The sequence below is a fragment of the Schistocerca cancellata genome, chromosome 2 (genome assembly GCF_023864275.1).
Source record: "Schistocerca cancellata isolate TAMUIC-IGC-003103 chromosome 2, iqSchCanc2.1, whole genome shotgun sequence".
NCBI lineage: Eukaryota > Metazoa > Arthropoda > Insecta > Orthoptera > Acrididae > Schistocerca > Schistocerca cancellata.
Window position 1 is genome coordinate 904,562,068 of NC_064627.1, and position 25,913 is coordinate 904,587,980.

Below are 25,913 nucleotides of genomic sequence, written 5' to 3' on the forward strand. Positions count from 1 at the left end.
CAACAAGCAGCGGTGTTTACGCTACCCGCTGGCCATTCAGATCGGCCCTCTGGAGAACTGCAAAAATGGCGGTGTAAATGGCAGCAGAGGTGAAAATCAGTTCACTTCTGGTGGTCACGTCAACAATATCATCGCCAGCAACGCAGAGGTACCATACGACGTGGCTCGGCTCCATTCGGTTCTGTTAAAATTGTCCTCCCTAGACTTCGAAACATTTCCTCAGGATATCTGTGCAACTGTGGCTTACTTAGTGTGGAAAACTAGCGAAACTTTCCCAGGTTTTTATCAGAAGTCACTATTCCAATCCTACTATAGAGGCTGAACTTTTGAACTTGAAATGTCATATCAGGTATGTTTATATTGTTATGGACTATAAGTTTGGGATAAAACTGTAGCGTCTTCAAGGACAGTGTTCAGTGCCACCGGGGTATAATATGTGCGTACTGAATGACTGTAGTATTAGAGATTCATTCGTCACTGTCATAGGCGACGAGATGGCGCTGTAGAGGCCTGTTGTGCGCCCTCTGTTTCTACTCGGGAGATAGCAACTGTGCCGAGTTTAGAGCTGAACGGTGTTTGTAACATTCATTCTAGGGTACATACTCCAGTTGAACAACTTTATCCATTTGATCTGGATGGCATTATAGGTTTACGGAAAAGTGGACGCACGTGTAGACTGCTTACTGTATAAGTTGGGCACAGTGTATCGGTGGTCTGTCGCAGTTTTCGGCAGTGGTCTGTGGAACACTCGTGTCACCGTAGTCCAGCTTCTGTACGTCCGTACGTCTGTACGTCTAGAGACGCACATCAAGAGCGGAGCTTTGTTAAAGAAGTAGTGGACGATCGAATATCTTCCAGCGAAGAAATATGGGCACATGATGCACCAGAAGGGTCAACGTGGACCGCGGGGAACCGTCGGCCTCCAGCAAGACTAAGATCACGTTTGCCTCTCGCCAGAGTACCACTGACACCACGATATCGCCACGCGAAGCTACACTGATCAAAAAACGTCGACTGGAGTGAAAGTGATGAGGGCTGGTTGTGCCCGTACGTGACTGATAGATTACATAAATACGGCGCAGACGTGATCAGCGGCCTGATTTGGGGTATATTCTCTTACGACACACAGGTCCCACCCCAGGATTCAGGGTGAGGGGCTCAAGCATTTACAGCTCGCGGTAACACTTGGTAATTCTGAATGGTAAAGTAACTAGGCCCTGCTACATAGCAGAGGTTTTTATCCTCTGCTCCTGTCATTTCTATGCCCGGTAGGTGATGAGCTTTTCCAGCAGGACAAGGCTCGTCCACATACGGCTGCAGCGACGCAACGTGCTCTTCATACATGTAATGCTCTGGCCAGCAAAATCAGCAGATCTCACATCAATTGAAAACGTATGGGGCATGGTGAAGCGGGAACTTACTCGTTATCTAGAGCCAGCAAGAGCTATTGGAGAATTTCTTGTGACAGTCAATGACAGCGTGCCATTACGCACCTTAAAGATCGTTTGCCTGCGAGTATACACACCTGCCCTGTCGCCAGAGTGGGGTACACCGTGTGTTGATGCGACTGTTTGGCCAACCGTTACTGTACTTCAGTTTGTCTGAGTTTGTTATCATGTAATCCTATAACGGTGAACTACCAACACTTCACTTTTCAATAAATTGGCCTTGTTCTTGAGGGTGTTACATTTTCTTCCTTCAGTGTACGAATGCTGCCCAGAAAGTAATGCAGCACTTTCTTTTTCTCAGCGGAAAACAATGCTACGAATGCGAAACGCTACTTATATATAACTTATAGCCTCCTGAGTGAACATGCCAAGTTTCCGTCACTTCTGACAGCATAGCTGCAAGGCGTCTTTAGATGACGTACGTTACAAGCAACGTGCCGTCATTGAATTTCTCATTTCAGAGAAAGAAACTGTGGGGAACTTTCACAAACGCTCGTGCAAAGTCTATGACACATGTGCTGCCGACAGAAGTACAGTTAGTCGCTGGGAACGGAAGCTGAGGTCATGAGAAGGCGGTTCGACGGAGCTCCACGATTTGCAGCGGTCAGGGAGACTATCCACGGCTGTCACACCTGACAGGGTGCTGCGAGCTGCTGATGTCATTCGCGAAGACAGACACATTACGACTCGGCAGTTGACACTACATCTGCAAATTAGCAAAGGAAATGAGGATGCAATTATCCGGACTGTTGGATATTCAAATGTGCGTGCAAGATGGAACCAGCGGTGTCAAACGGTTGATCAAAAATCGCACAGAAAAAAACATTTGTCTTGGTTTATTGCAACATTTTGAAGCTGACGGGAAGCCTTCTTTTTGTATCGCGCCTGGAAGGCGGCGCGTGGGGCTGCTCCTGTAAACTGAAGGGTAGGTCGAATGTAGGAAGCGAGTAGGAGCAGGTGAGGTAAAAATGTCGCTACTGCTTTTAACGTAAAAGTAAAATAAATAGAGATTATTAGTCAATGACATATAAGTAATTTTTCGTAAAGATGGGCACGTAGGTGCGAAGCCGGATGTATCAAAACTAACACAGACAAAATCGGTAGTGGCTCGCCCACTATGAAGATGAAACAATGTCGGTTGGTCGTCAGCTCGCGAAGAAATGGGCTGAATCTGGAGCGGCGCTCGTCGAGCTGCACAGCGCCGGCTAGAGGGCGCTGTCGTCGGTGTCGGTGTCGTAGGGCCAACCTAAGAACTTTTACCTACGCCGTGGCATCGTAGCCATCGATACCACACTTCTTGTCCCGGATTGTAACAGGTGATGAAACATGGGTACCCCATTTGACCTTGAAACAAAACGACAGTCGAAGGAATGGCGCCATTCCCACTCCGCACAGAAAAAAAAATCAGAGTGACTGCTTCCGCCGATCGCCGTGTTCTGGGACTGTGAAGGCGTGATTGTCATTGATGTGATCCCAAGCGGCGGTACCATTAATTCAGAAGCATATGTCAACACTTTAACAAAACTGAAGATGCGTTTCGGGTGACATCTGCGCCACAGCAACCCAGGAGATGTTTTGCTGCAACACGAAACGCTCAGCCCCACATAAGTCTGAGGACTGCTGAACACATCGCAAAACAGAGTTGGACAGTTTTACTTCATCCACCCTACAATCCTGGACTAGCCCCCTCACACGCCACTCGTTGATGACATGTTGGGGACGATGAAGAGGTGAAGCACTGGCTCCGCCACCAGGACAAGGATTGTTACCGACTGGGCATGCTCGCCCTTGTTTCGTTCTGGAAGCAAGCTATAGAACGGGAAAGAGATTACGTAAAAAAATAAGATGTGTAGATAAAACACCATTCAGTCGTGTGTGTAATTCTCATTATGGTCAATAAATAATTCTTGAAGAAAAAATGCGGCGCATTAGTGTCTGGGCAACCCTCGTATTTCTAGATGTAAAGTTACAGTGATATAAGTTGTACTAATATTTGACAGACATTAACTACTGTGTTTATTTATTGTTGTACTACTGTTTGCTACTGCAGCACGCTACTATTATGAACGACGCTTCCGGCCCGCCATTCTCAGACCTCCAGCCACAGGGCCAGGCCGTTTGGCCTGTCTCAGTTGCGGCCCATAGACCCTCGTGATCGCCATTTCCTTCCGAGGTGGCTCCGCTAGAAAGTTGACGTTGAAGGGCAGAGCGGCGCCCCCGCCGCTGAGGAACCTGTGGATGCCGAGTTCGGCCAGGAGGGCGAGCAGCGACAGGCAGAGGCCCAGGGCGAGCAGCGCGAACTCGCCCTGCACGTGCGACAGCCGCAGCTTGACCGGTTCCGCCCCCGCCGAGGGCAGCCGGAACGCCGTTTGGACCGCCAGCTGCACTCGGGGTGCCAGCCATCGTCGCGTCACCTGCCAACACGACGAGGTGAGGTCGAAGGGAATACTTTACTCTGCTTCCATAGGCGCCAGCACAAATTCATCCAAGGGGGAGGAAGATCCTAAAAGTTCAATTCCCGTCAAACGTTTCAGCAGTGTGAAAGCTAGACAGCCTATAAATTACACAACCGATTTTCGTCATGGTTTTCAACTGAAGAGCTGCAAAAAGGGCAAACTGTGTATGAAACTGACCGGCGTGAGGTCTAGTGTAACTTGAAGGTAATCAAGGTAATTAAAAAACTTAAATAGTCGTTTGACGGAAACTGAAATATTTCACGATCAGTTATTGTAAATAAAATGTCAAAAGGTTGATGTCTTCAAGGCCTATTATGCGCCTGAAAAGTTGTATTGCTATGATATTTAAGAATCAAAAGAGCCTCCTTCGAACCAAGTACTAAATGTAGGACATTTAGAGAACAGAGAACGTTAGAAACGCAAATTAGGTGTCAAAAAGTTCATAACTTGAAGGTATGTCTATTTTGCGCCCAAAAAGTTTTTAAAATCACTTCTTTCGAATCAAATACAAAATTTTGAACATTTCAAGAACAGCAGATACTAGGAAGACAAATGAGATGTCAAAAAGTTTTAAGACCAAGCCATTTAGCGCGTGAAAGATTACGTCACTGTGATTCAAGTGCAAACTTAAACACATTGTGGAAACTGAAGACAGTAGGGAAGCAAATGAGATGTCGATAAGATCAAGTTTTCTGAACAAAACTTGAAAATTAGAAAAGAAGCAAAAAGTCAGTTGAATGTTTATTTGAAGTGAATTGTACAAAAATAACAAATATAGTATATTAGAGATACAGCTCACGCGCCTTCAAATTATGATCCAAATCATGTACAACAAATGGCATGCATATAATGTTAAATTTATTTTACTTCTTACTTTTAGACAAACCATTTTCCAAAGAATCTGACTATTTCCATCAATTTTTTTAAATGATAAAGTTGATTAGATGAGCATTCCCCAAGAAATAAATTTGACAGGAGCTACACATAGGTAATTGTATCTTAAACGTTTTATAGTTATTCTATCAAAGTCATTTTCCAGGTAGAATATTGCTATACCTTGAAAGTAAGCTATTTCATTAGTATATCCAAAGAACGTCCGTTTATATCGTTATTATTAATATGGGTGTATCAAAACATCGTAAACAACTATTAGACAGGTCGATAGAACCAACATTTAACAGCTTAGATCTCAACCAAAATGACTGTAGTGTGCCTCATTTGGCACGTATTGCGTAGAAATGGCAACTGGACTACAGGTCTTATACCTCTGTGCTTGGATGTCGCACATGATTGCACCCCATTTAGTTTGAGAGCCGTGTAGTTTAAGAAGGACCAAAAACCGCACCTACCTTGATATTTGACCATTTTTTTTTTCTTTTGTCGAGTGCAAAAACATGTATTTCTTTACGTATTTGGACTAGTAGATGAAGTGTACTTGTGTACACGTACGATTTACAGTCATTGTGTTCTTCATAGTCTACCATGGTCGCTTTATAAGTGTAAAACTCAATGCAGTCTTAGCTAGCCTTGATGGGTGAAGTGCAAATTTACTACTAACATTAAGATGTGGAAGTGGGGGATAGGGGCCGGGTAGGTATAGTGCAGTCATATCGGTGCTATGAGCTGAAATCGCCACTTTCTATAGCTCATTAAGGGCCGCACAAGAAATCGACAGAGAAAAGATGGAATGAACTCTGCAATCCTCTGTAAAGATTAAGATACCAAAGATTACAAAAAAGATCGTCAAAACTATCGCCACGACAAGAAAGTGGTTTAATTTGCCGTGACAACCTAAAAGTCAAACAGTATAGTGTTTACTAACGCCATTGTGTTATCCTTGGCATGCTGATGAGTGGAGTCAAAAACAATCATTTGTAAAAATGCGTGACAGTAACATTATCAACTACTTCGTAGGATTAGATATTCCAATCTCTATTATACACCCATCAGTGTCTTACGACGACTAACTACTTCTCTCTTTTCAATCGGCAGATAATTCTTTATTTTTTTAAATTTGTTTTCCATCACTGTGTCAACATGATCTTTCAATTTCATTCTACTCTCTTCCACCTTGTCACTAACTGAGAAAATATTTAGATCTGATTTTATTGTTTCATTCCTTATTTTATTCATTTTAATTTGGGCCTCTTACATATATGAAGAACTTCATTACTGCTGCTTGTACAGGTTATTTTTCTATTTTCGTTACCGTCTATGAGATGGAACCATTTACAAGAGGAGATAAACTCATAACTTTGTAGAATTTTATTTGTGTTTTTTTCTAATTTTTCTTCACATACGTCTTCCAGTTGGTCCTATTGATATTTGTTAACCTTCTTCTCATTTATTGTTTCATTCCTTATTTTATTCATTTTATGAGAGCCTCTTACATATATGAAAAACTTAATTATTGCTGCTTGTACAGGTAATTTTTTATTTTAGTTACCGTCTATGAGATGGAGCCATTTACAAGAGGAGATAAACCCATAACTTTATATAATTGTAATTGTCTTTTTTTTTATTTTTCTTCACACAGGTCTTCCAGTTGTACCAATTGATATTTATTAACCTTGTTCTCACTGTCTTGGACATAGTTAAAACTAATATCATATCGTAGATGATTGAAGTGGATACCTGTTTTAAAATTTTCTAATTTATTGTTATTTTCGATCTGACTGGATTCAGTCATTAGAACCGGCATCCACGAGACTACAATTCCATTGTGTTAACCACTGAATCGGTTCAGACTGAAGAACGATAAGTTAGGTGCTACTCTGAGATGCACAGAACGGCGCAAGAGATGAGATCATGACAGGCCACATCAAACTGCTTGGAAGAATGATGAAAACAATAACCCCTCTTTAATGCTATTAGCTGAGAGTAGACAAGAAGTGACATATAGAAGCAATTAGAGGAATTTTTACCCAAGAACTCCCCTTCTTCGGAAGATCTTCATTTTGTCAGTAAACACATCACAGGTTTTCGACTGCATACAGACGTAATTACGATGCAGCTTAGTAGTTATTACTTTTTAATCAATTTTTAGTACGTTTCATTCAAATATGTACCCTACTATAGTTCTAAACTGATATCTTAGTGAAGTGGATGCTTTCAGGAATTCATTTAGCTTGGATTATCCACGGTGGCAGAGCAGGCCGAAGAACGAAAGACCATCATCACGACTTTAGCGTAGACCTGCAAGTTTCTAACGTAGAGGGATACAAAGAATACAACCTGCAGGGAAATACTGCATAGTGTACGTCAGAGAACGTTAAAACACTCTGCATTCCAGAAAGTGTCATCTATTTCCACAAGCTGAAGTATAATCACCACGGAAAACGAAATACTCTTTTGGTTGCAAGAGATCGCCTCTAATAGTGGAAGAATATACAATGCATTGTGAGGATATCTTTGTAGAGCATCTTACTATAAGGAATCAGTACTTTTTCAGATGAAGGAAGGAGCAGAACCCAAGTAGAGATCACAGCATACCGTTCACATAATAAAGAAGTTCTCAGCTAGTTAAATGTGTTATATCATTGAGTCAGAATTTCACATGACGACTACCCTACTATGCGGGTGTCACTCTCGATTGGACATTATCATTTAAGTGGGAATCCACACATTTGTGAGAGCTGCATAGCTCAAGGGTAAATCGCCTCCACGAAGTAGCCGGAAACGGAAGGGACAGGGGGATGGGGGGGGGGGGGGGTGGCAAATGAAGATACGCTACGCAGAGCTGCAGCTCCATTTGTGTATTCCTCTGCTGCATATTGTGGCACTTGCACGAGAAAACACCGCCCATGTAACTAAAATATATACACGCCTGAATGAGGCCACGAAGACCATTACTGACACTGCCAGGGAGGGATCCTCCTGTTCCATGTTGAATGCAGTACCCATTCTTTCAGTTCTCAGAAGAAAGCTGCCATCGTGTAAATTCTTAAAAAGACAGAGTCCTATATGTTACATATGGTGCTTTCTACAATCTAACAGTAACACGGCTGAAGTCACACAACTCACCTTGGGTCGATCTTCGGGACACAGATGTTTCAGATGTCAGCTAAAGTATGCTGCAATGAACTTCCATCCCGCAACCCGCTCCAGATTAGAAACCAACTATGAAGGTTCATAGTTTGATAAATCTCGTCGCGAGTGGACGAAACTAAATCGTATCCGAATGGTACATTAATGTGGGAATGAGCTGCATGTTACTGTGGTTGGGAGAACTACACAGTTCATGCTTCTAAAGATGGGCTAAAATACTTGCATAAAGTGACATCGAGCACTGCTGTACGGTTTTCTGATGTAAACATTGACCTGCAAACGTACCGCAATAATATACACAAATAATATTGGGTTTATTGAAAGTACTAACCTGACCCTCCCAGGCCAGTATGAGGCCAGAGTCGATTAGCCGGTCGATGAGGTCGTCCAGATGCTGAAGGTGCGGCCAGCCCTTGCGCACCATGATGTTATTCATCTCCCAGTAGATGTCCTCTCGCATCGGCCGCAGCCACTTGCTGGCGGCTTCCTCTTCTATGTAGTCGCCAACAGCAAAGTATCCTGAAACAAAGCGTACGTTTCACAACAGAATGAGCAACATTTCAAAAGAAATATTAGTTCTTATCTAATTTAAACCGTCATACTGTATCTTGCTAGAACAAATTGCTGTCCAGATGCTCTAAGAACCAGGTTTAACAAAATGTGTCTGTCTGTGTGTGTGTGTGCGTGTGTGTGTGTGTGTGTGTATGTGTGGACTGTCGTCAAAAACGTATGTAAGAAGTAATGGTAACTGCAGGTTTGTTACTTCAGTGTGCAGCTGTATCTCCACTCGAGAAATACATAATTACAAAAATATGGCCTGATAACAAGACATTCGAAATGCCAGGTACAAAAACAACGAGACAGAAAGATACTTATGAATTGTCTCTTAGATGTGAAGAACAATGTGATGGAGCAAATGACATCTCCCCGTTATCTGGATGCACGACTCTCATCGGCAGCCATTAATAGATTTAATTCACTTTTTTCTAACAGTACCACTGCATACGAAAAATTAGAACAAACAGTATGGCAATTGCATATTCTACATCGGAAGACAAAATTAACAGTCTAGCTGATTGTAACCCTGCGTATTCCTATCCCAAGATACTACATTAAAACCTTTGGTAAATTCTTAAAGTGATCTTGCATAATTATGCACTAAGTGGAGAACATAAAAGAATATGTGATACGCGTCACATCGAGTCCCTTGTGATGAATGTGTCGTTTTCTTCAGAAATTCAGACTGACAACGTAAGATTGATGACTAAAACAAGCGTTACAGGGAGGTCATAAAAGGAAACATAGTATCCTGCGGCGTCCTTTCAACAAACAGTGGCGGAGTATTAAACTTGCATTTATGTTGATTCCCTTACGTAAAATTGTTCTGTGATGTTGTTGCTTAGTTGTGCCGACATAAAGGAACTATGAACCTTTTGATGGTTAGTTTTAAAGGTAAATTGTGCCGCAGCTCATCAGGAATATTTTATATTGTCCAACACGTTATCAAGATGACTTTACTTAATCACAGTTTAGTGAAATAATTTTGTAATCTTTCCTTGTTTTAAGTTAAGCAGACAAGATATTTTTAGAATTGATAATTCAGTTACACTTATTTCTAAGAGCGCCTTTGCATCACAAGCAACTTACTGCGACGAATGCTTGAGGTAATACAGTGAATCACCAATTCACATATAGAGTTATAACATACTGCTTCAGTTGTAAGGTTCATTTTATTTTTCAATACTTCAAGCACGGCCGCTTTCGGGCTCTTTCATGCTCATAATCAGGTGTGATACTGAAAATAAACAAGAGACCGAAGCTAATAATTATTTTAACACGCATTAGTACATATGAGAAAACAAAAAGAAGTTCCACATAACAATTTAGAAAACAGCGATCAGGGTAGGTGCGGTATAACCTGTCAATGGAAAAGCGGCTGCCTGGGTAAAGAAATATGTGAACATCGCTTAAGCGCGCAGCCCTTCTGAATAACTTTCCTTTTTTGAAGCAGTAACCAGGCTCATTTCCTTACATTATTGTACATCTATATTTCTGAACTTGGTAGATGTTTTCGCCATTGCTTTCGTGGCCCTTAACAAGGCTTAGCCAGTATAACGCTTGTGCCTGTTTCCTAAAGTGAGGACTGCAGGGTTCAGCACAGTTTATATTTTAAATAGCTGTAAAAGTCTTCTTTTACTAGAAATTTGCATATATTTAACTTTTTATCCTATGACTATGGCGCATTATAGTCAGACATTGTCTGTGTCGTCACTAAATGAAAATTTATTTGGCATTCATTATGTGAAATTTTTTCTCACGTCTTATCTCCCGTAAGTCTTGTTGAATCGCAGTCGTTTAGTTACGCAGTTTTTGTATTGCTCCTACTTTTAATGTGTATCTTTAGTGCTATTGCTGCTAGAAATTAATTGGTATAGGAATTTTCGAAAGTGTGGACTTTAAGGTTTTGTTACCATCAATTTCGTTGGGTAGCGAGATGTTTTTAATAGGAGTGGTACCTATGTGTGTTATTTTATCTCATGACTGTGGCACGTTATTCCAAGTCGCCATAAGTATCCCCACTAAATTAGAAACTTGCGTGCCACTCATGGAAAGAGAAAAAAATGTCATTGTGTTTTACGGTTCATACATAAATTTTAAGTTGCCGGCTTCGCACTAGCTTTACTACAGTTCTGTAGTGCTCCTGTTCCGCATGTTACTTTAACACTCACAATCTGCTCTTAACGCTTTTCATGCAACTTTCTTGTAATTTTTTTTTCTTCTTGAATATAAATCACTGACTGAAAATTGTGGACGGCTGGGTTAGTTGGTCCCTCGTTGTTCTTCCCGTCAACATATGGCAGTACTCTATCACTCTGGCTCACCAGTTTGTTTCCTCTTCGTGTACACTTCTCCATGCTCTGTACTCGCTGGTGCTACACCGCGTCCTGTACACGGCACTCGAGATCACAGCACACGGTGTGTGTGTCCTGCTGTTCACTTCATATTTCTTTATCAGGCAGTATCCCGTAGTATCCTCTTCTGTCGCTTTGACATTGACTTAGGTTTTACACCACCTAGCCCTACCGTTGTCTTCTATGATGTTACACGGAACTTCCTTTTTGTTTTATCGAATGTACTACTGCGTGAAAAAATTATTATTGTTGGCTCAGATACGGATGTTGCTCTAGCAGGATTGTTTGTATTTCACATGTTTCTTTGTCTACTTACTTTCGTCAGAGATTGAGCCCTGACCCAGACTGCGCGCGCTTGAAGAACCCACCTGCCGGCAGCCGTTCTATGCCGAGCGCCAGGTCGCGGGTGGAAGAGCGGGCCTTCATGTCTTCCTCCTTGAGCGCTCTGAACCGCTCGCACAGGTCTATGATCACCTGCTCGTCGGTGCCTCTCAGAGGATTCAGCCACGCTATGTGCGTCGCAGCCCAGTTCAGTCCGCTGTCGCGCAGGTCCCGCACCGTGTTGATTGGGGGTTCGTACCTGCGAGGAGTGGCGGTTCCATTTAGCTGTCGAAAACTCATACATAAATTAATGACAGGGATGTATCAGTACCCTCATGAATTGCTAACCAGGAAGGAACTTTCCTTTTTGCCAGACGGATTCCCTGTTTAAATTTAACCTCATGAGGGCGCTTCTCATTGTTGCTTAGTCACTCTACTTGCTCTTGGTAGCTGCTCTCCAGTGGCTTTCTGGGCCAGAATTGTGATGTTTAGGTAAAAATTTACGAAGGGCTTTTTTTGATGACACCTATCGCAAATGATGATGGGAAGTTAAAACATCGGAGCATCTGGTTGCTATTAAGAACGGCTTAACAATATGTTTCCGTACCGATTTTATTGTTTAAAGTAACGGGAATCTTAACATACACATGCTAGAGCGTGATTACACTAAATTTTCTGTGAAAAGCAGTTACTTTTCAGATAGAAATACACATATGCACGTACTAACTATTTAACTTCGAGTTTTGATTTTCTGCTTTTGTGGGATCGTGATATTTCTTTTGTTGATGTTGCACGCAAACACTTTGGCAGTTTTATATTGATATAGTTATCAATTAATTCGTCCAGAATACGTAGTCTTCACTACGGTGTGGAAATGCCGTGTGGATATTGCCTCCCGTCGGGTAGAACGGTCGCCTGGTGCAAGTCTTTGGAGTTGACGCCACTTCGGCGACTTGCGTGTCGATGGGGATGAAATGATGATGATAGGGACAACACAACACCCAGTCCCTGAGCGGAGAAAATCTCCGACCCAGCCGGGAATCGAGCCCTGGCCGTTAGGTATGACAGTCTGTCTCACTGACCACTCAGCTACCAGGGGCGGACTTCACTACGGTGACGGATTGATACGAATCAGTTCGCATAAAATATAAGACACTAGTGATACTCTCATAGCAATTATTCGCGTTATGCTTTTACTTTATGGTTCTCTCGCATATGGGAATTTCTGTTACTGTAATACAGAACGCTTTGGTACCTATTCTCTCGAAATGTTACTTGTGATTTCGTCTCCAATACGAATCTTGATTGTGGTGACAGAATGATAGCGATCGCCAGTATTGTACCATAAATAAATAATTTATAGAAGTTCAGGTAACATGTGTAATTTCCAAAATACCGCAGGTCTCTGGACGTAAATAAGTAGAAAGTAACTGCAACTGAAGTTGTCACTTTGCAACCTAACCTGGTAAAATCTGTCATTACACTCTATCCCTTACATTCTAGACTCTATCCCTGAGAGTAACCTGTCAGCAGACGTAGAGCAAAGTGCTGTGTACTTCAAACAAAGCATGCCACAAAAGAAGAAAGCGATGGAAGAGTATATCTAGATGTTCTGTACACAGACGTCTCCCAGCGTACCATCACCATTGTGTCTCACTAGAAATCGTGGTATGGAAGGGTTCCGTCACTTTCTCCTCAATGGTGAAATGTGTACCCGAAGAAAGTGTACCCCCCCCCCTCCCACGCTGTCACGTGACAAATGTGTTGTGGAGTCGTCCAAAGAGCGAGGCCTCAGGTTCTGGTTGATACCTCACGACAGCAACACAAGTTAAAGACAGTCGCTACCAGACGCAGTTACGAATGAGAGTCGTTGTCGAAAACACTCCCTCAAGAGGTTCCATACGCCACCGCTAACGGAAGATAACTTACGTTAGAGCGCAATCTTCGATGACTGTTGCATGAAAATAGCTCAGATCCAGCAACGCTTGCATTATTAGTCAGAATTGGGTACCAAATTTTAAAGTTAAATATACTTCGCTCTGAGTCGACCCTTCGTACTATTCAAGTACAGTCAGTATTCTTGTACTGGACAACAGTGATAAAAATCGGTTGTCCGTTAAGTGGAAACGGACTGCATTTAAGTTAAGTATTATACTTTTATATTAAAGAGTTATAGTAAAATGAACCAATATTTTGTGTGTGTTGTAGCAACTGATCGAATTCCTTATGAAGTAAACCTAGGCTTTCAACGATACACAGAAAATGTCATCCGAACAACTGTAGAAACGTAAAAACATGTTGGTTTCAGAAAAATATATTTTGAAATCTTCCCCACGAACATTGTCGGTCATAATCTTGTCAGCTGAAAATAATTTTTTGACCAGTTAAAGGCATTTGTAACATGTTTTCACATAAATGAATACTGACCTGCGGCGCATGAATCAAACACCAATGCGTAATCGCTATGTTACTACTAACCACGATGCTGTTGTTGTGGTCTTCATTCCAGAGACTGGTTTGATGCAGCTCTCCATGCTACTCTATCCTGTGCAAGCTTCTTCATCTCCCAGTACCTATTGCAATCTACATCCCCCTGAATAAGCTTAGTGTAATCATCTCTTGGTCTCCCTCTAAGATTTTTACCCTCCACGCTGCGCTCCAATACTAAATTGGTGATCCCTTGATGCCACAGAACATGTTCTACCAACTGACTCCTTCTTCTAGTCAAGCTGTGCCACAAATTTATCTTTTCCCCAATCCTGTTCAATACCTCCTCATTAGTTATGTGGTCTAACCAAATAATCTTAAGCATTCTTCTGCAGCACCACATTTCTAAAGCTCCTATTCTGTTCTTGTCTAAATTATTTATCGTCCATGTGTCACTTTCATATATGCTACACTCCACACAAATTCTTTCAGAAACCCGATGTTAACAAATTTCTCTTCTTCAGAAACGATTTCCTTGCCATTGCCACTCTACATTTTATGTCCTCCCTACTTCGAACATCATCAGTTATTTTGCTCCCCAAATAGCAAAGCTCATTTACTACTTTAAGTGTCTCATTTCCTAATCTAATTCCCTCAGCATCACCCGATTTAATTCGACTACATTCCAATATCCTCGTTTTACTTTTGTTGCCGGCCGCGGTGGTCTAGCGGTTCTGGCGCTGCAGTCCGGAACCGCGGGACTGCTACGGTCGCAGGTTCGAATCCTGCCTCGGGCATGGGTGTGTGTGATGTCCTTAGGTTAGTTAGGTTTAAGTAGTTCTAAGTTCTAGGGGACTTATGACCTAAGATGTTGAGTCCCATAGTGCTCAGAGCCATTTTCTTTTGTTGATGTTCATCTTATAGCCTCCTTTCAAGACACTGTCCATTCCGTTCAGCTACTCTTCGAGGTCCTTTGCTGTCTCTGACAGAATTACAGATTTTTTATTTCTTCTCTATGGATTCTAAATCCTACTCCGAATTTTTCTTTTGTTTCCTTTACTGCTTACACTATATACAGATTGAATAACATCGGGAATAGGCTGTAACCCTGTCTCATTCCCTTCCCAACCACTGCTTCACTTTCATGCCCCTCGACTGTTATAACTGCCATCTGGTTCCTGTACAAATTGTAAATAGCCTTTCGCTCCCTGTATTTTACCCCTGCCACCTTCAGAATTTGAAAGAGAGTATTCCAGTCAACGTTATCAAAAGCCTTCTGTAAGTCTACCAATGCTAGAACCATAGGTTTGCCTGTCCTTAATCTATTTTCTAAGGTAAGTCGTCGGTTCAGTATTGCCTCACGTGTTCCAACATTTCTACAGAATCCAAACTGATCTTCCCCGAGGTAGGCTTCTATCAGTTTTTCCATCAGTCTGGAAAGAATTCGTGTTAGTATTTTGCAGCCGTGACTTATTAAACTGATAGTTCGGTAATTTTCGCACCTGTCAGCATCTGCTTTCTTTGGGATTGGAATTATTATATTCTTAGGGTATTTCGCCATTCTCATATATCTTGCTCACCAGATGGTGGAGTTTTGTCAGGGCTGAATCTCCCAAGGTTATCAGTAGTTCTAATGGAATGTTGTCTACTCCTGGGGCCTTGTTTCGACTTAGATCTTTCAGTGCTCTGTTAAACTCTTCACGCAGTACCATATCTCCCATTTCATCTTCATATAGATGCTCTTGCATTTCCATAATATTGTCCTCAAGTACATCGCACTTGTATAGACCGTATATATACACTCCTTCCACCTTTCTGCTTTCCCCTCTTTGTTGAGAACTGAGTTCCTCTCTGAGCTCTTGATATTCATACAAGTGGTTCTCCTTTCTCCAAAGGTCGCTTTAATTTTCCTGTAGGCAGTATCTATCTTACCCCTAGTGATATATGCCTCTACATCCTTACATTTGTCCTCTAGCCATCCCTGCTTAGCCATTTTGCACTTTCTGTCTATCTCATTCTTGAGACGTTTGTATTTCTTTTTGCCTGCTTCATTTACTGCATTTTTATATTTTCTCCTTTTATTAATTAAGTTCAATATTTCCTTTGTTACCCAAGGATTTCTACTAGCCCTTGTCTTTTTACATACTTGTTCCTCTGCTGTCTTCACTGCTTCATTCCTCAAAGCTACTCATTCTTCTTCTACTGTATTTCTTTCCCCCATTCCTGTCAATTTTCCCCTTATGCTCTCCCTGAAACTCTGTAAAACCTCTGGTTTAGTCAGTTTATTCAGGCCCCATATCCTTAAATTCTCTCCTTTTTGCTGCACATTCAGTTTTAATCTACAGTTCACAACTGCGGTACAGGCACATAATTAATTTCTATTTAATGGACTCCCTCTGTTTATTTGCTGCCACAATAGCAGATCTACGTACATGAGAGAAATTTAGTAACGAACACGGTCTGTGAAATATATGGTAACATTAAAAACCCATTACCATGTCTAATAAGGTGTAGGAAATCCGCTGTAGTACAAAACGGCTTCCACTCGTCTCAGAATGGACAACACAGGTGCTGTTTGGTTTTCTTCCTGAAAAATAATACCGTGTTTTGGAGGCCATGATAGATGCGCCAGTTCATCCTTGTGCTCACGAAACGACTCCAGGACGGGCGAGCTGTGCAAACAGTGGCCTGACCCCTTGGGAAACAGCGTCATCGCTGGGGAACAAACATCATTCCTTTGCACCCAATACGACACATTGTCCTTGGCAGTAGTGCGACCTTGGAGGGTAACCAAGGGATCCATGGAATTACCACGCTATGGCTGCCTAAATCATTACGGCCGTGTTTCACACTTGTGATGTAAACTCGGACAGAAGTTCGAAACAGTGTGAAGCAAGACTGATTCGACGAAATAACTTTCTTCCATTGCTCCATAATTCTTGTTTTATGGCTTCTGCACCACGTCTTCCTTTACGAGAATTGGATCACTGATGATGGTTTTGAAATCGCAATCCGGAGTTTCCTGCTTATGGAGCGTCCTTCGAGTTGTTTTGGTACTGACAGGATCCGCGAGTGCGACATTCATTTCTGCAGTGACTTTTGCAGCAATTGTCAATATAATTTTAGTCACAGCCCTCTTTAATGACCGTCGGTCACAATCACTGATGACACGCTTTCGTAAGCATTGTGACTCAGTGGATGACTTTCTGCTTTTTTCTTTCTTTATTGTTATTTTTAGCGCCTTACACAAGGCGGGCTGTCAGCAGCAGAGTACGCCGCTCTTCAGCCTTGAGTTTTACAATAGTAAGACATAGAGAGGGCACAGAGAATACTAACAAAACGGCTGGCAAAACAATGTAGACACTAAAAAACAAAAAAAAAGACATGGAGCCGTTCACGCTGGACGAGAAAACATAACTGACACTAATGGACACGGCGCACAGAACGTGGATGATGGCGACGGTACACGTGAACAGTGGCGGCGTAACGGCGAACAAACACTAAACACAAACGAAGGCACACACACGATACACTGATGGCGATTACCTCCGGCGCGCAAATGTTCACTGTGCGTGTACGAGTCCGGGGACCTGCCAAGAGAGGAGGAGGAGGAAGGGGAGTGGGAGAGCGAGAGGGGAGAGCAGAGATGCCACGGGCAAGGGAGATAGGGGGAGGGACGAAGGGGGAGGGGGAGCCCGGGGGAAGAGGGGTGGAGGGAGGGGATGGGGGAAAAGTAAAGAGAAGGGAAGGGAAGAGAAAGGAGGGAGGGTGCCGAAGGGAAAGGACACAGGAAGTGGGGGGAGGATCAAAGTTGGTAGGAGGGGTAAATGGAGGGGAGGAGGACATCATCAGGGAGGGGGAGCTTGCGGAAGCCACCTTGGGAGAGGGTAAGGAGGGTGGAGAGATGGAGACCGGGTGGGACGTGGGAATACAGGCGCTGCAGCAGGCGGGGGTGGGAGAGGATCGGTGAGACGAGCAGGTGAGGAGGATCGAGTTTACAGGAGGTGTACAGGATCCGTATCCTTTCAAGGAAAAGGAGGAGGTGGGGGAAGGGGATTGATTGTACAGGATCCGCGTGGGGGAGGAGAGACGGATGCGATAGGCGAGGCGGAGGGCATGACGTTCAAGGATTTGGAGGGATTTGTAAAAGGTAGGGTGGGGGGGCGGAGATCCAAGCTGGATGGGCATAACAAAGGATAGGGCGGATGAGGGACTTATAGGTGTGGAGGATGGTGGAGGGGTCCAGACCCCACGTACGGCCGGAGAGGAGCTTGAGGAGACTGAGTCGGGAGCGTGCCTTGGCTTGGATTGTCCGGAGATGGGGAGTCCAGAAGAGGCAACGATCGAGGGTGACGCCTAGGTACTTAAGGGTGGGGGCGAGGGCGATAGGACGGCCATAGATGGTGAGATAGAAATCAAGGAGGCGGAAGGAAGGGGTGGTTTTGCCTACAGTGATCGCCTGACTTTCTGCTTACCCCTGAGTGCGGTATAAATGTTCAGTACAGTGATTCTTGAAATATCAAACACTTTGGCGTCCTTTGTTACAGCAGCATCCACCATACAATTACCAACAATTTTCCCATGTCTGAATATATTCACATCTGACTTAATACACGCATTTACAGGGTGGCCCACTGATCGAGATCTGGCCAAATATCTCACGAAACAAGCATAAGACGAAAAAACTAGAAAGAACGAAACTCGTCTAGCTTGAAGGGGGAAACCAGTTGGCGCTATGTTTGGCCCGGTAGATGGCGCTGCCATAGGTCAAACGCATATCAACTGCGTTTTTTAAAATAGGAACCCCCATTTTTTATTACATATTCGTGTAGTACGTAAAGAAATATGAATGTTGTAGTTGGCTACCTTTTTCACTTTGTGATAGATGGCGCTGTAATAGTCACAAACGTATAAGTACGTGGCATCACTTAACATTCCGCTAGTGAGGACGGTATTTGCTTCGTGATACATTACCTGTGTTGAAATGGACCGTTTACCAATTGCGGAAAAGGTCGATATCGTGTTGGTATATGGCTATTGTGGTCAAAATGGTCAACGGGCGTGTGCTACGTATGCTGCTCGGTATCCTGGACGACATCATTCAAGTGTCCGGACCGTTCGCCAGATAGTTACGTTATTTAAGGAAACAGGAAGTGTTCAGCCACATGTGAAACATCAACCACGACCTGCAACAAAAGATGGTGCCGAAGTAGGAGTTTTAGCTGCTGTCGCGGCTAATCCCCGCATCAGTAGCAGACAAACTGCGCGAGCATCGGGGATCTCAAAAACAACGGTGCTGAGAATGCTACATCAACATCGATTGCACCCGTACCATATTTCTATGCACCAGGAATTGCATGGCGACGACTTTGAACGTCATGTACAGTTCTGCCACTGGGCACAAGAGACATTACGGGCCGGTGACAGATCTTTTGCACGCGTTCTATTTAACGACAAAGCGTCATTCACGAACAGGGGTAACGTAAGCCGGCATAATATGCACTATTGGGCAACGGAAAAATCACGATGACATCGACAAGTGGAACATCAGCGACCTTGGCGGGTTAATGTATGGTGCGGCATTATGGGAGGGAGGATAATTGGCCCCCATTTTATCGATGGCAATCTAAATGGTGCTATGTAATCTGATTTCCTGCGTAATGTTCTACCGATGTTACTATAAGATGTTTCACTGCATGACAGAATGACGATGTACTTCCAACATGATGGATGTCCGGCACATAGCTCGCGTGCGGTTGAAGCGGTATTGAGTAGCGTATTTCATGACAGGTGGATTGGTCGTCGAGGCACAATACCGTAGCCCACACGTTCACCGGATCTGACGTCCCCGGTTTTGTTTCTGTGGGGAAAGTTGAAGGATATTTGCTATCGTGATCCACTAACAACGCCTGACAACATGCGCCAGTGCATTTTCAATGCATGTGTCAACATTACGGGAGGCGAACTACTCTCTGTTGAGAGGAATGTCGTTACACCAAATGCATTGAGGTTGACACATATAATTTTGAGCATTTATTGCATTAATGTGGTATTTACAGGTAATCACGCGGTAACAGCATGAGTTCTCAGAAATGATAAGTTCACAAAGGTACATGTATCACATTGGAACAGCCGAAATAAAATGTTCAAACGTACCTACGTTCTGTATTTCAATTCAAAAAACCTACATATTACCAGCTGTTCGTCTAAAATTGTGAGCCATATGTTTGTGACTATTACAGCACCATCTATCACAAAGCGAAAAAGTGTTCCAACTAAAACATTCATATTTCCTTACGTACTACACGAATATGTAATGAAAATTGTGGTTTGAATTTAGAAAACCCAGGTGATATCCGCTTGAACTATCGCAGCGCCATCTAGCGGGCCAACGATAGCGCCATCTGGTTCCCCCTTCGAACTAGGCGAGTTTCGTTCTTTGTAGCTTTTTCGTTTGACGCTTATTTCGTGAGATATTTGCTCGGTCATGATCAGTGGACCACCCTGTATACTCAGAACACTGCTTAGACCACAATTGATGCTTACAGAGTATTGAGGACAATGCATAGGTGCCATTCGTCGTCAGTTACAAAAGCGAAACCTGCACGCTTTTTATGCTCAGGCATGCATTTCTAGTTCTGTTTCCATATTTTTGTCCATCCCCTTTAACTCTTTTGTAGATATACCAAGAAATAGCGAATTAAACATGCATTGAATATAGGGACATTTGCGTTGATATTGTGGCCGTTAAACTCCCCGCGCGGAAGATTCCATTACTTCCACAGGAAATAAGTGCCTCCGAGTTAAGAGGCAACGTTATGCTTGATGTGAGATCGGAGAGAAAATGAAACACTGTACTTTATATTCTCATAATGTGTTTTGTCAGGTTGAATCCTTGGTGTCTCGTGCATTTCTGAGAATGAGACTAGTTGCCATTTTGAGGAAATACCAGTGAGACTCACTGACGAAAATGCTTGCAGAGTCAACTGTTCAACACTCCACGTCACATCAGAAGAATTTAAACTACGTCCCCCCCCCTCCCCGAATAAGTGCCTGTGCCTTTTTGTAACTTCATCAAAATGCGACGTACAGCAACAAGCGTTGCTTGGAATTGTGTACATTCACATTCCTAATTCTGCCTCTGCCTCTTATGCCGATAATCCCTATTATAAAAAAAAAAATAAAAAAGATCAACTCTCCTGTTTGTAGAAGGTTTTCAGTAGGCGGCTTTACAAAACTTTTTTTTATCAGCAGTTGCCTCATTATCGGATTCTAAGTACAGCAAGCGTATCTCTCTCTCTCTCTCTCCCCCCCCCCACCCCCCCTCTCTGTCTCTCTCTCTCTCTCTCTTTTTCTCTCTCTCTGTGTGTGTGTATGTGTGTGTGTGTGTGTGTGTTTGTGTGTGTGTGTGTGTGTGTGTGTGTGTGTGTGTGTGAGTGGGTGTGAGTGAGGTGTGTGTGTGTGAGAGAGAGAGAGCGAGAGAGAGAGAGAGAGTGTATGTGTGCGTATGTATGTGTGTGTGTGTGTAGGTATGTGTGTGTGTGTGTGTGTGTGTGTGTGTGTGTGTGTGTGTGTGTGTGTGGTGGGGGGGGGGGGACTTTATTTCAGTAGCTTCGCTTGTTCGGACCATTTCGTGCGAAAGAAACTCACTCCACATTAAAAAAAAAAAATTACGCTTGTTTCTTTTCAGCGCTCAGGTACTAGAGAATTCTGGCTTTGTAGGCGCCTCTTCGTCTGTAACGTCGGCATTCACAGAGAGCTGCGCGGTGGTAGGCGTTTTGGTAGCAGTGTTGTTTTAGCAGGTTCAGGCGGCGCTTTGCTGCTCCTTCACACCTTGTTTCCTGCGTTATCAAGTACTTAGTCCGGGCCGGCGGCTGTTGCCCCGCCGGGAACGCGACATTCTCCCCCCATAACTGCAAGCCGCTTACACCCGCAACATACCTCTTCCAAAGCAGTGCGGTTTTGCTTCTCAAAACATAGCTCCAATTATGCTACGAACAAATACACTTCTTTTTCACGGTGATTGGGTGCCGTTACAAATGCGAGCACCATCAGAAAACTACCAGGCATATTCGAAATGTAAAACCGGTTTCTTACATTAAAGTGCTGTCAGTTACAAGAATGCATTGTCATGTTTTGACAGTCTGTGAAGCAACAGAAATCATTAATTTCTTTCACTTTCGTTTGGCTATGGGTAGGTGCATTTTGTTACACGGGCGCCAGACCATCACCATACCATACTTATGTGCTTCATGTTTCGTCTCCTAATCCTGGAGACGTCATCAAAGGCCACGAAGATTCAGATAGCAGATTAAAGCAAACAAGATCAGCATGCAAAACTATTTATATGTATCCTGTCAATAGTGGACTCGTGATGTCCTCAATCTGCTGCCAGCTCTTCCACACTACAAACTACACAACGCACGTAGAGGCGAATCTGCCATCCTAGGCAGTGGTCTGACTACATAGCAACCCGATCTTGGCGGAAATAATCACAAAGTATTTAGTTCGCTGAACTTCTTCTGGTCTGAATTTTCTTTCTGCATCATTATAGTCTCTCATGATATGTCCAGCATTAGGAGACGAAACATAAACCGTATCACTACCTAATGCCCATAAAATAAAATACAGCGAAGTTATAAATTGTTTTTAATGTATTTTAGGAGTCCTTTATTTTTTAAACCGTTTATGTGTGTCATTATTATACTTACAGACCTGAGGGAACACCATGTTCGAGACGTTGTATTGATTCTGCGGTATGGTACTTTTCTTCTATGACCTGAAACTAATTGGTCAGCATATCTGGTTGTTGTAATTTTACTGTCGCGCTTAGAGAGACTTGTAAACCAAAGTAACTGAAAGTAATTGAGTCTGAATTGAAACTGCCCATGGATGTTGCATTGAGTCCCTATATCCCTGTTGGAAACTTTACCATGACATATAATCTAGTGCTGGACATGATAAGCCCTAGATGATCTCCAACAGTAAAGTCTGCTACCAAATTATTCAATTCCAAGGGCTTCAATATATCGGTTTGTGATTATATCAGACATATTTCAATAATACAAAACAAAAAAGTAATTTCTGGGTAACGATCATGATAGTGTATTTATATTCACAGATACAGTTACTTGAAGCGCTAACCTTCTGTGAAAATGGTCCTACAGCTCCTAAAATGCAGTAGATGTTTGCCTTTTTTTGATTTATTGCCTTTCGGAACTCTCCCTTTCAGACAGCTAATTTCGGGAAACGTCATATTGCAGCTGGTTTTGACAATTCATGGGATAGATATTACTTAAGTCTGGCATGGTGTAAAAATTCCATTAGTTTATGGACCGGCAGAAATGAGTGAAGGCAGCTTTAGAAAAAGGCAGCAAAATTTGAAAAGTGACCGTACAGATCTAAATTATTGAGAATGGATTGACAGATCCAATATGCAAAACAATGAAATCGCACAGTAGTAGGACCGAAAACGGCGATTTGTTCACCGACTGACACTTAATGATCAGGATGTATTGAGGAAAGAAACAGCTCCGTGTACACCTTTCGAGTCTCAAGACAATTGGGACTTCTGCGTTCGGAACAGCAGTGCTGAATATCACACTCGGAAAATGTTTTTCCTTATGATTTAACGCAGTGGCTCATAACAGTAAATAAATGGTACAGTCTTAGGTAACTCCCGAGCAGATTTGTGAGGCTAATTACAGTTCATATACCTTTATGACATTGTACTGTGTATAGCCTGCGGTGAAGAAACAGAAGCTCACTGATTATGCTCAGTGACAAAATGAATTTTCTGAAAACCAAGTGAAAAATAGGTAACCCTGCGGCAATAAACATGAAAATCCAGTTGGGTCATAATAGAATGGAAAGTATTTACATAATAGAAGGCATCAGTTGTTGTACTAAGTAGACATACCCATGTCTGAAACGATTCCACCATGAACCATGAACTATGGATCTTGCCGTGATGGAGAGGCTGCCCATATCATATTGATGCTGCGGCGTCGCTGAAATCAAGGGTATATTATAGCCATTGTTTTCACTGGGGACATGCAACGCTACTGGATAAAATATACCGAATGCCAAATAGTCCTAGTTCCCAGCTTGGATCTACAAACGCTGACTACTAACGTTGCCGTTGTCATCAAATGAAAAAAATCCAGAATTCTACAGGTCGAAGTGTAGATTATTACATTCCTTAATCTTTTAGGTAGGTTAGAAAACAGAAAGAAGGAATATATACATTGGAATTAACCAGTCTTATTTGAAGTGTTACGGCAACGATTCTGGTCAGGTGGATGCAAAATTAACAACACAAAATCTAATAGGGGTAACGCAATAGTAAGTCCAATAAAGGATAGGAAGAGAAGAATGCGGATAAATTATTATAAACATGACACTGATACAGGGTGAGACACCTAACGCTACCGCTGGATATATTTTCTAAACCACATCAAATACTGACGAACCGATTCCACAGACCGAACGTGAGGAGAGGGGCTAGTGTAATTGTTTAATGCAAACCATACAAAAATGCACGGAAGTATGTTTTTTAACACAAACCTACGTTTTTTTAAATGGAACCACGTTAGTTTTGTTAGCACATCTGAACATATAAACAAATATGTAATCAGTGACGTTTGTTGCATTGTAAAATGTTAATGACATACGGAGATATTGTAACCTAAAGTTGACGCTTGAAACCTCCGACGTTCAGTTGCGTGTTGTAACAAACACGGGCCACGGTCGGCGAGCAGCATCTGCTGGGACATGTTTACGATGACGAACGTGTTTACGAGTGTGGCTGTAGTGCACTGTTGTGGTTTGGTCTAGCTGTCGCAGTGTCCGCATGTAGCGCTTGCTGCTATTGTTATTCTGCATTCGTCTCCGCACGCAGACCAACTGTAGTACACCGTGCTACCAGACGTCTGTGATAGTGTAGTGTTGTAGGAACTGTGACCATGGTGTATTCGAACTCAGAAAAGGCGGAGATGATACTCATCTGTGGCGAGTGTCGACGAAATGCAGCTGAAGCCTGCAGGGTGTATGCAGAACGGTACCTGGACAGAGAGCATCCAACGTGCTGCACATTGCAAAACATCTACCGCCAACTGTATGCAACAGGTATGGTCGTAGTACGCAAACGGGTCCGTAACAGGCCCGTCACAGCTGAAGCGGGTGCGGGAGGTGTGTTAGCCGCTGTTGCCATGAACCCACACGGGACATTGCGAGAGCCGGTGGACTGAGTCAAAGTAGTGTCATGCGCATACTGCATCGTCACCGCTTTCTCCCGTTTTATATGCCGCTACATCAGCAATTACATGGTGATGACTTTATTCATCGAGTGCAATTCTGTCAATGGGCATTAACAGAGAATGCGTTGCAGTTCTACCTGTTTACCGATGAAGCGTGTTTCACAAACCACGGGGCAGTGAAATTACGGAGGATGCATAACTGGTCCGTGGATAATCCTCGCTGGCTCAGACAGGTAGAGCAACAGCGACCGTGGACTGTAAATGTATAGTGTGGAATCATTGGCGACCACCTCATTGGTCCTCACTTCATTGCAGGGGCCAAAACAGCTGCAACATACATCGCGTTTCTACAGAATGATCTGCCAACGTTGCTCGAAAATGTCCCACTGGAAACGCGTCGACGTATGTGGTATCAGCATAATGGTGCACCTGCACATTCCGCAATTAACACTAGGCTGACCGTTGACAGGATGTTCGACGGGCGTTTCATAGGACGTGGAGGACGCATAAATTGGCCAGCCCGTTCTCCTGATCTTACATCTCTGGACTTCTTTCTGTGGGGTACGTTAAAGGAGAATGTCTACCGTGATGTGCCTACAACCCCAGAGGATATGAAACAACGTATTGTGGCAGCCTGCGGCGACATTACACCAGATGTACTGCGGCGTGTACGACATTCATTACGCCAGAGATTGCAATTGTGTGCAGCAAATGATGGCCACCACATTGAACATCTATTGGTCTGACATGTCGGGACACACTCTACTCCACTCCGTAATTGAAAACGGAAACCACATGTGTACGTGTACCTCACCCCTCATATTGATTTACATGTGCGTCAGTGAAAAAGACCAATAAAAAGGTGTTAGCATGTGGACGTAATGTGCTGTTCCAGTCTCTTCTGTACCTAAGGTCCATCACCGTTCCCTTTGGATCTCTACGTAATTCGGTGCTCTCCGATACACACGATCGAACAGCGGAGGAATGGTACTCAAGTGTCAACTTTAGGTTACAATATCTCCGGATGTAATTAACAATTTACAA

General features: G+C 43.1%; 1 protein-coding gene across 1 annotated transcript in view; it reads right to left on the bottom strand.

Moving 5' to 3' along the window:
- Positions 1-3,508: 3,508 nt before the first annotated feature.
- LOC126159804 (uncharacterized) overlaps positions 3,509-25,913 on the bottom strand; it is a 104,997-nt gene continuing 82,592 nt past the window's right edge. Inside the window, exons 5-7 of the mRNA XM_049916598.1 lie at positions 11,232-11,443; positions 8,283-8,470; positions 3,509-3,862 (exon numbers count right to left, since the gene is read on the bottom strand). Of these exons, the coding sequence (XP_049772555.1) occupies positions 3,509-3,862; positions 8,283-8,470; positions 11,232-11,443 (754 nt within the window). The remainder of the gene's footprint in view (positions 3,863-8,282; positions 8,471-11,231; positions 11,444-25,913) is intronic.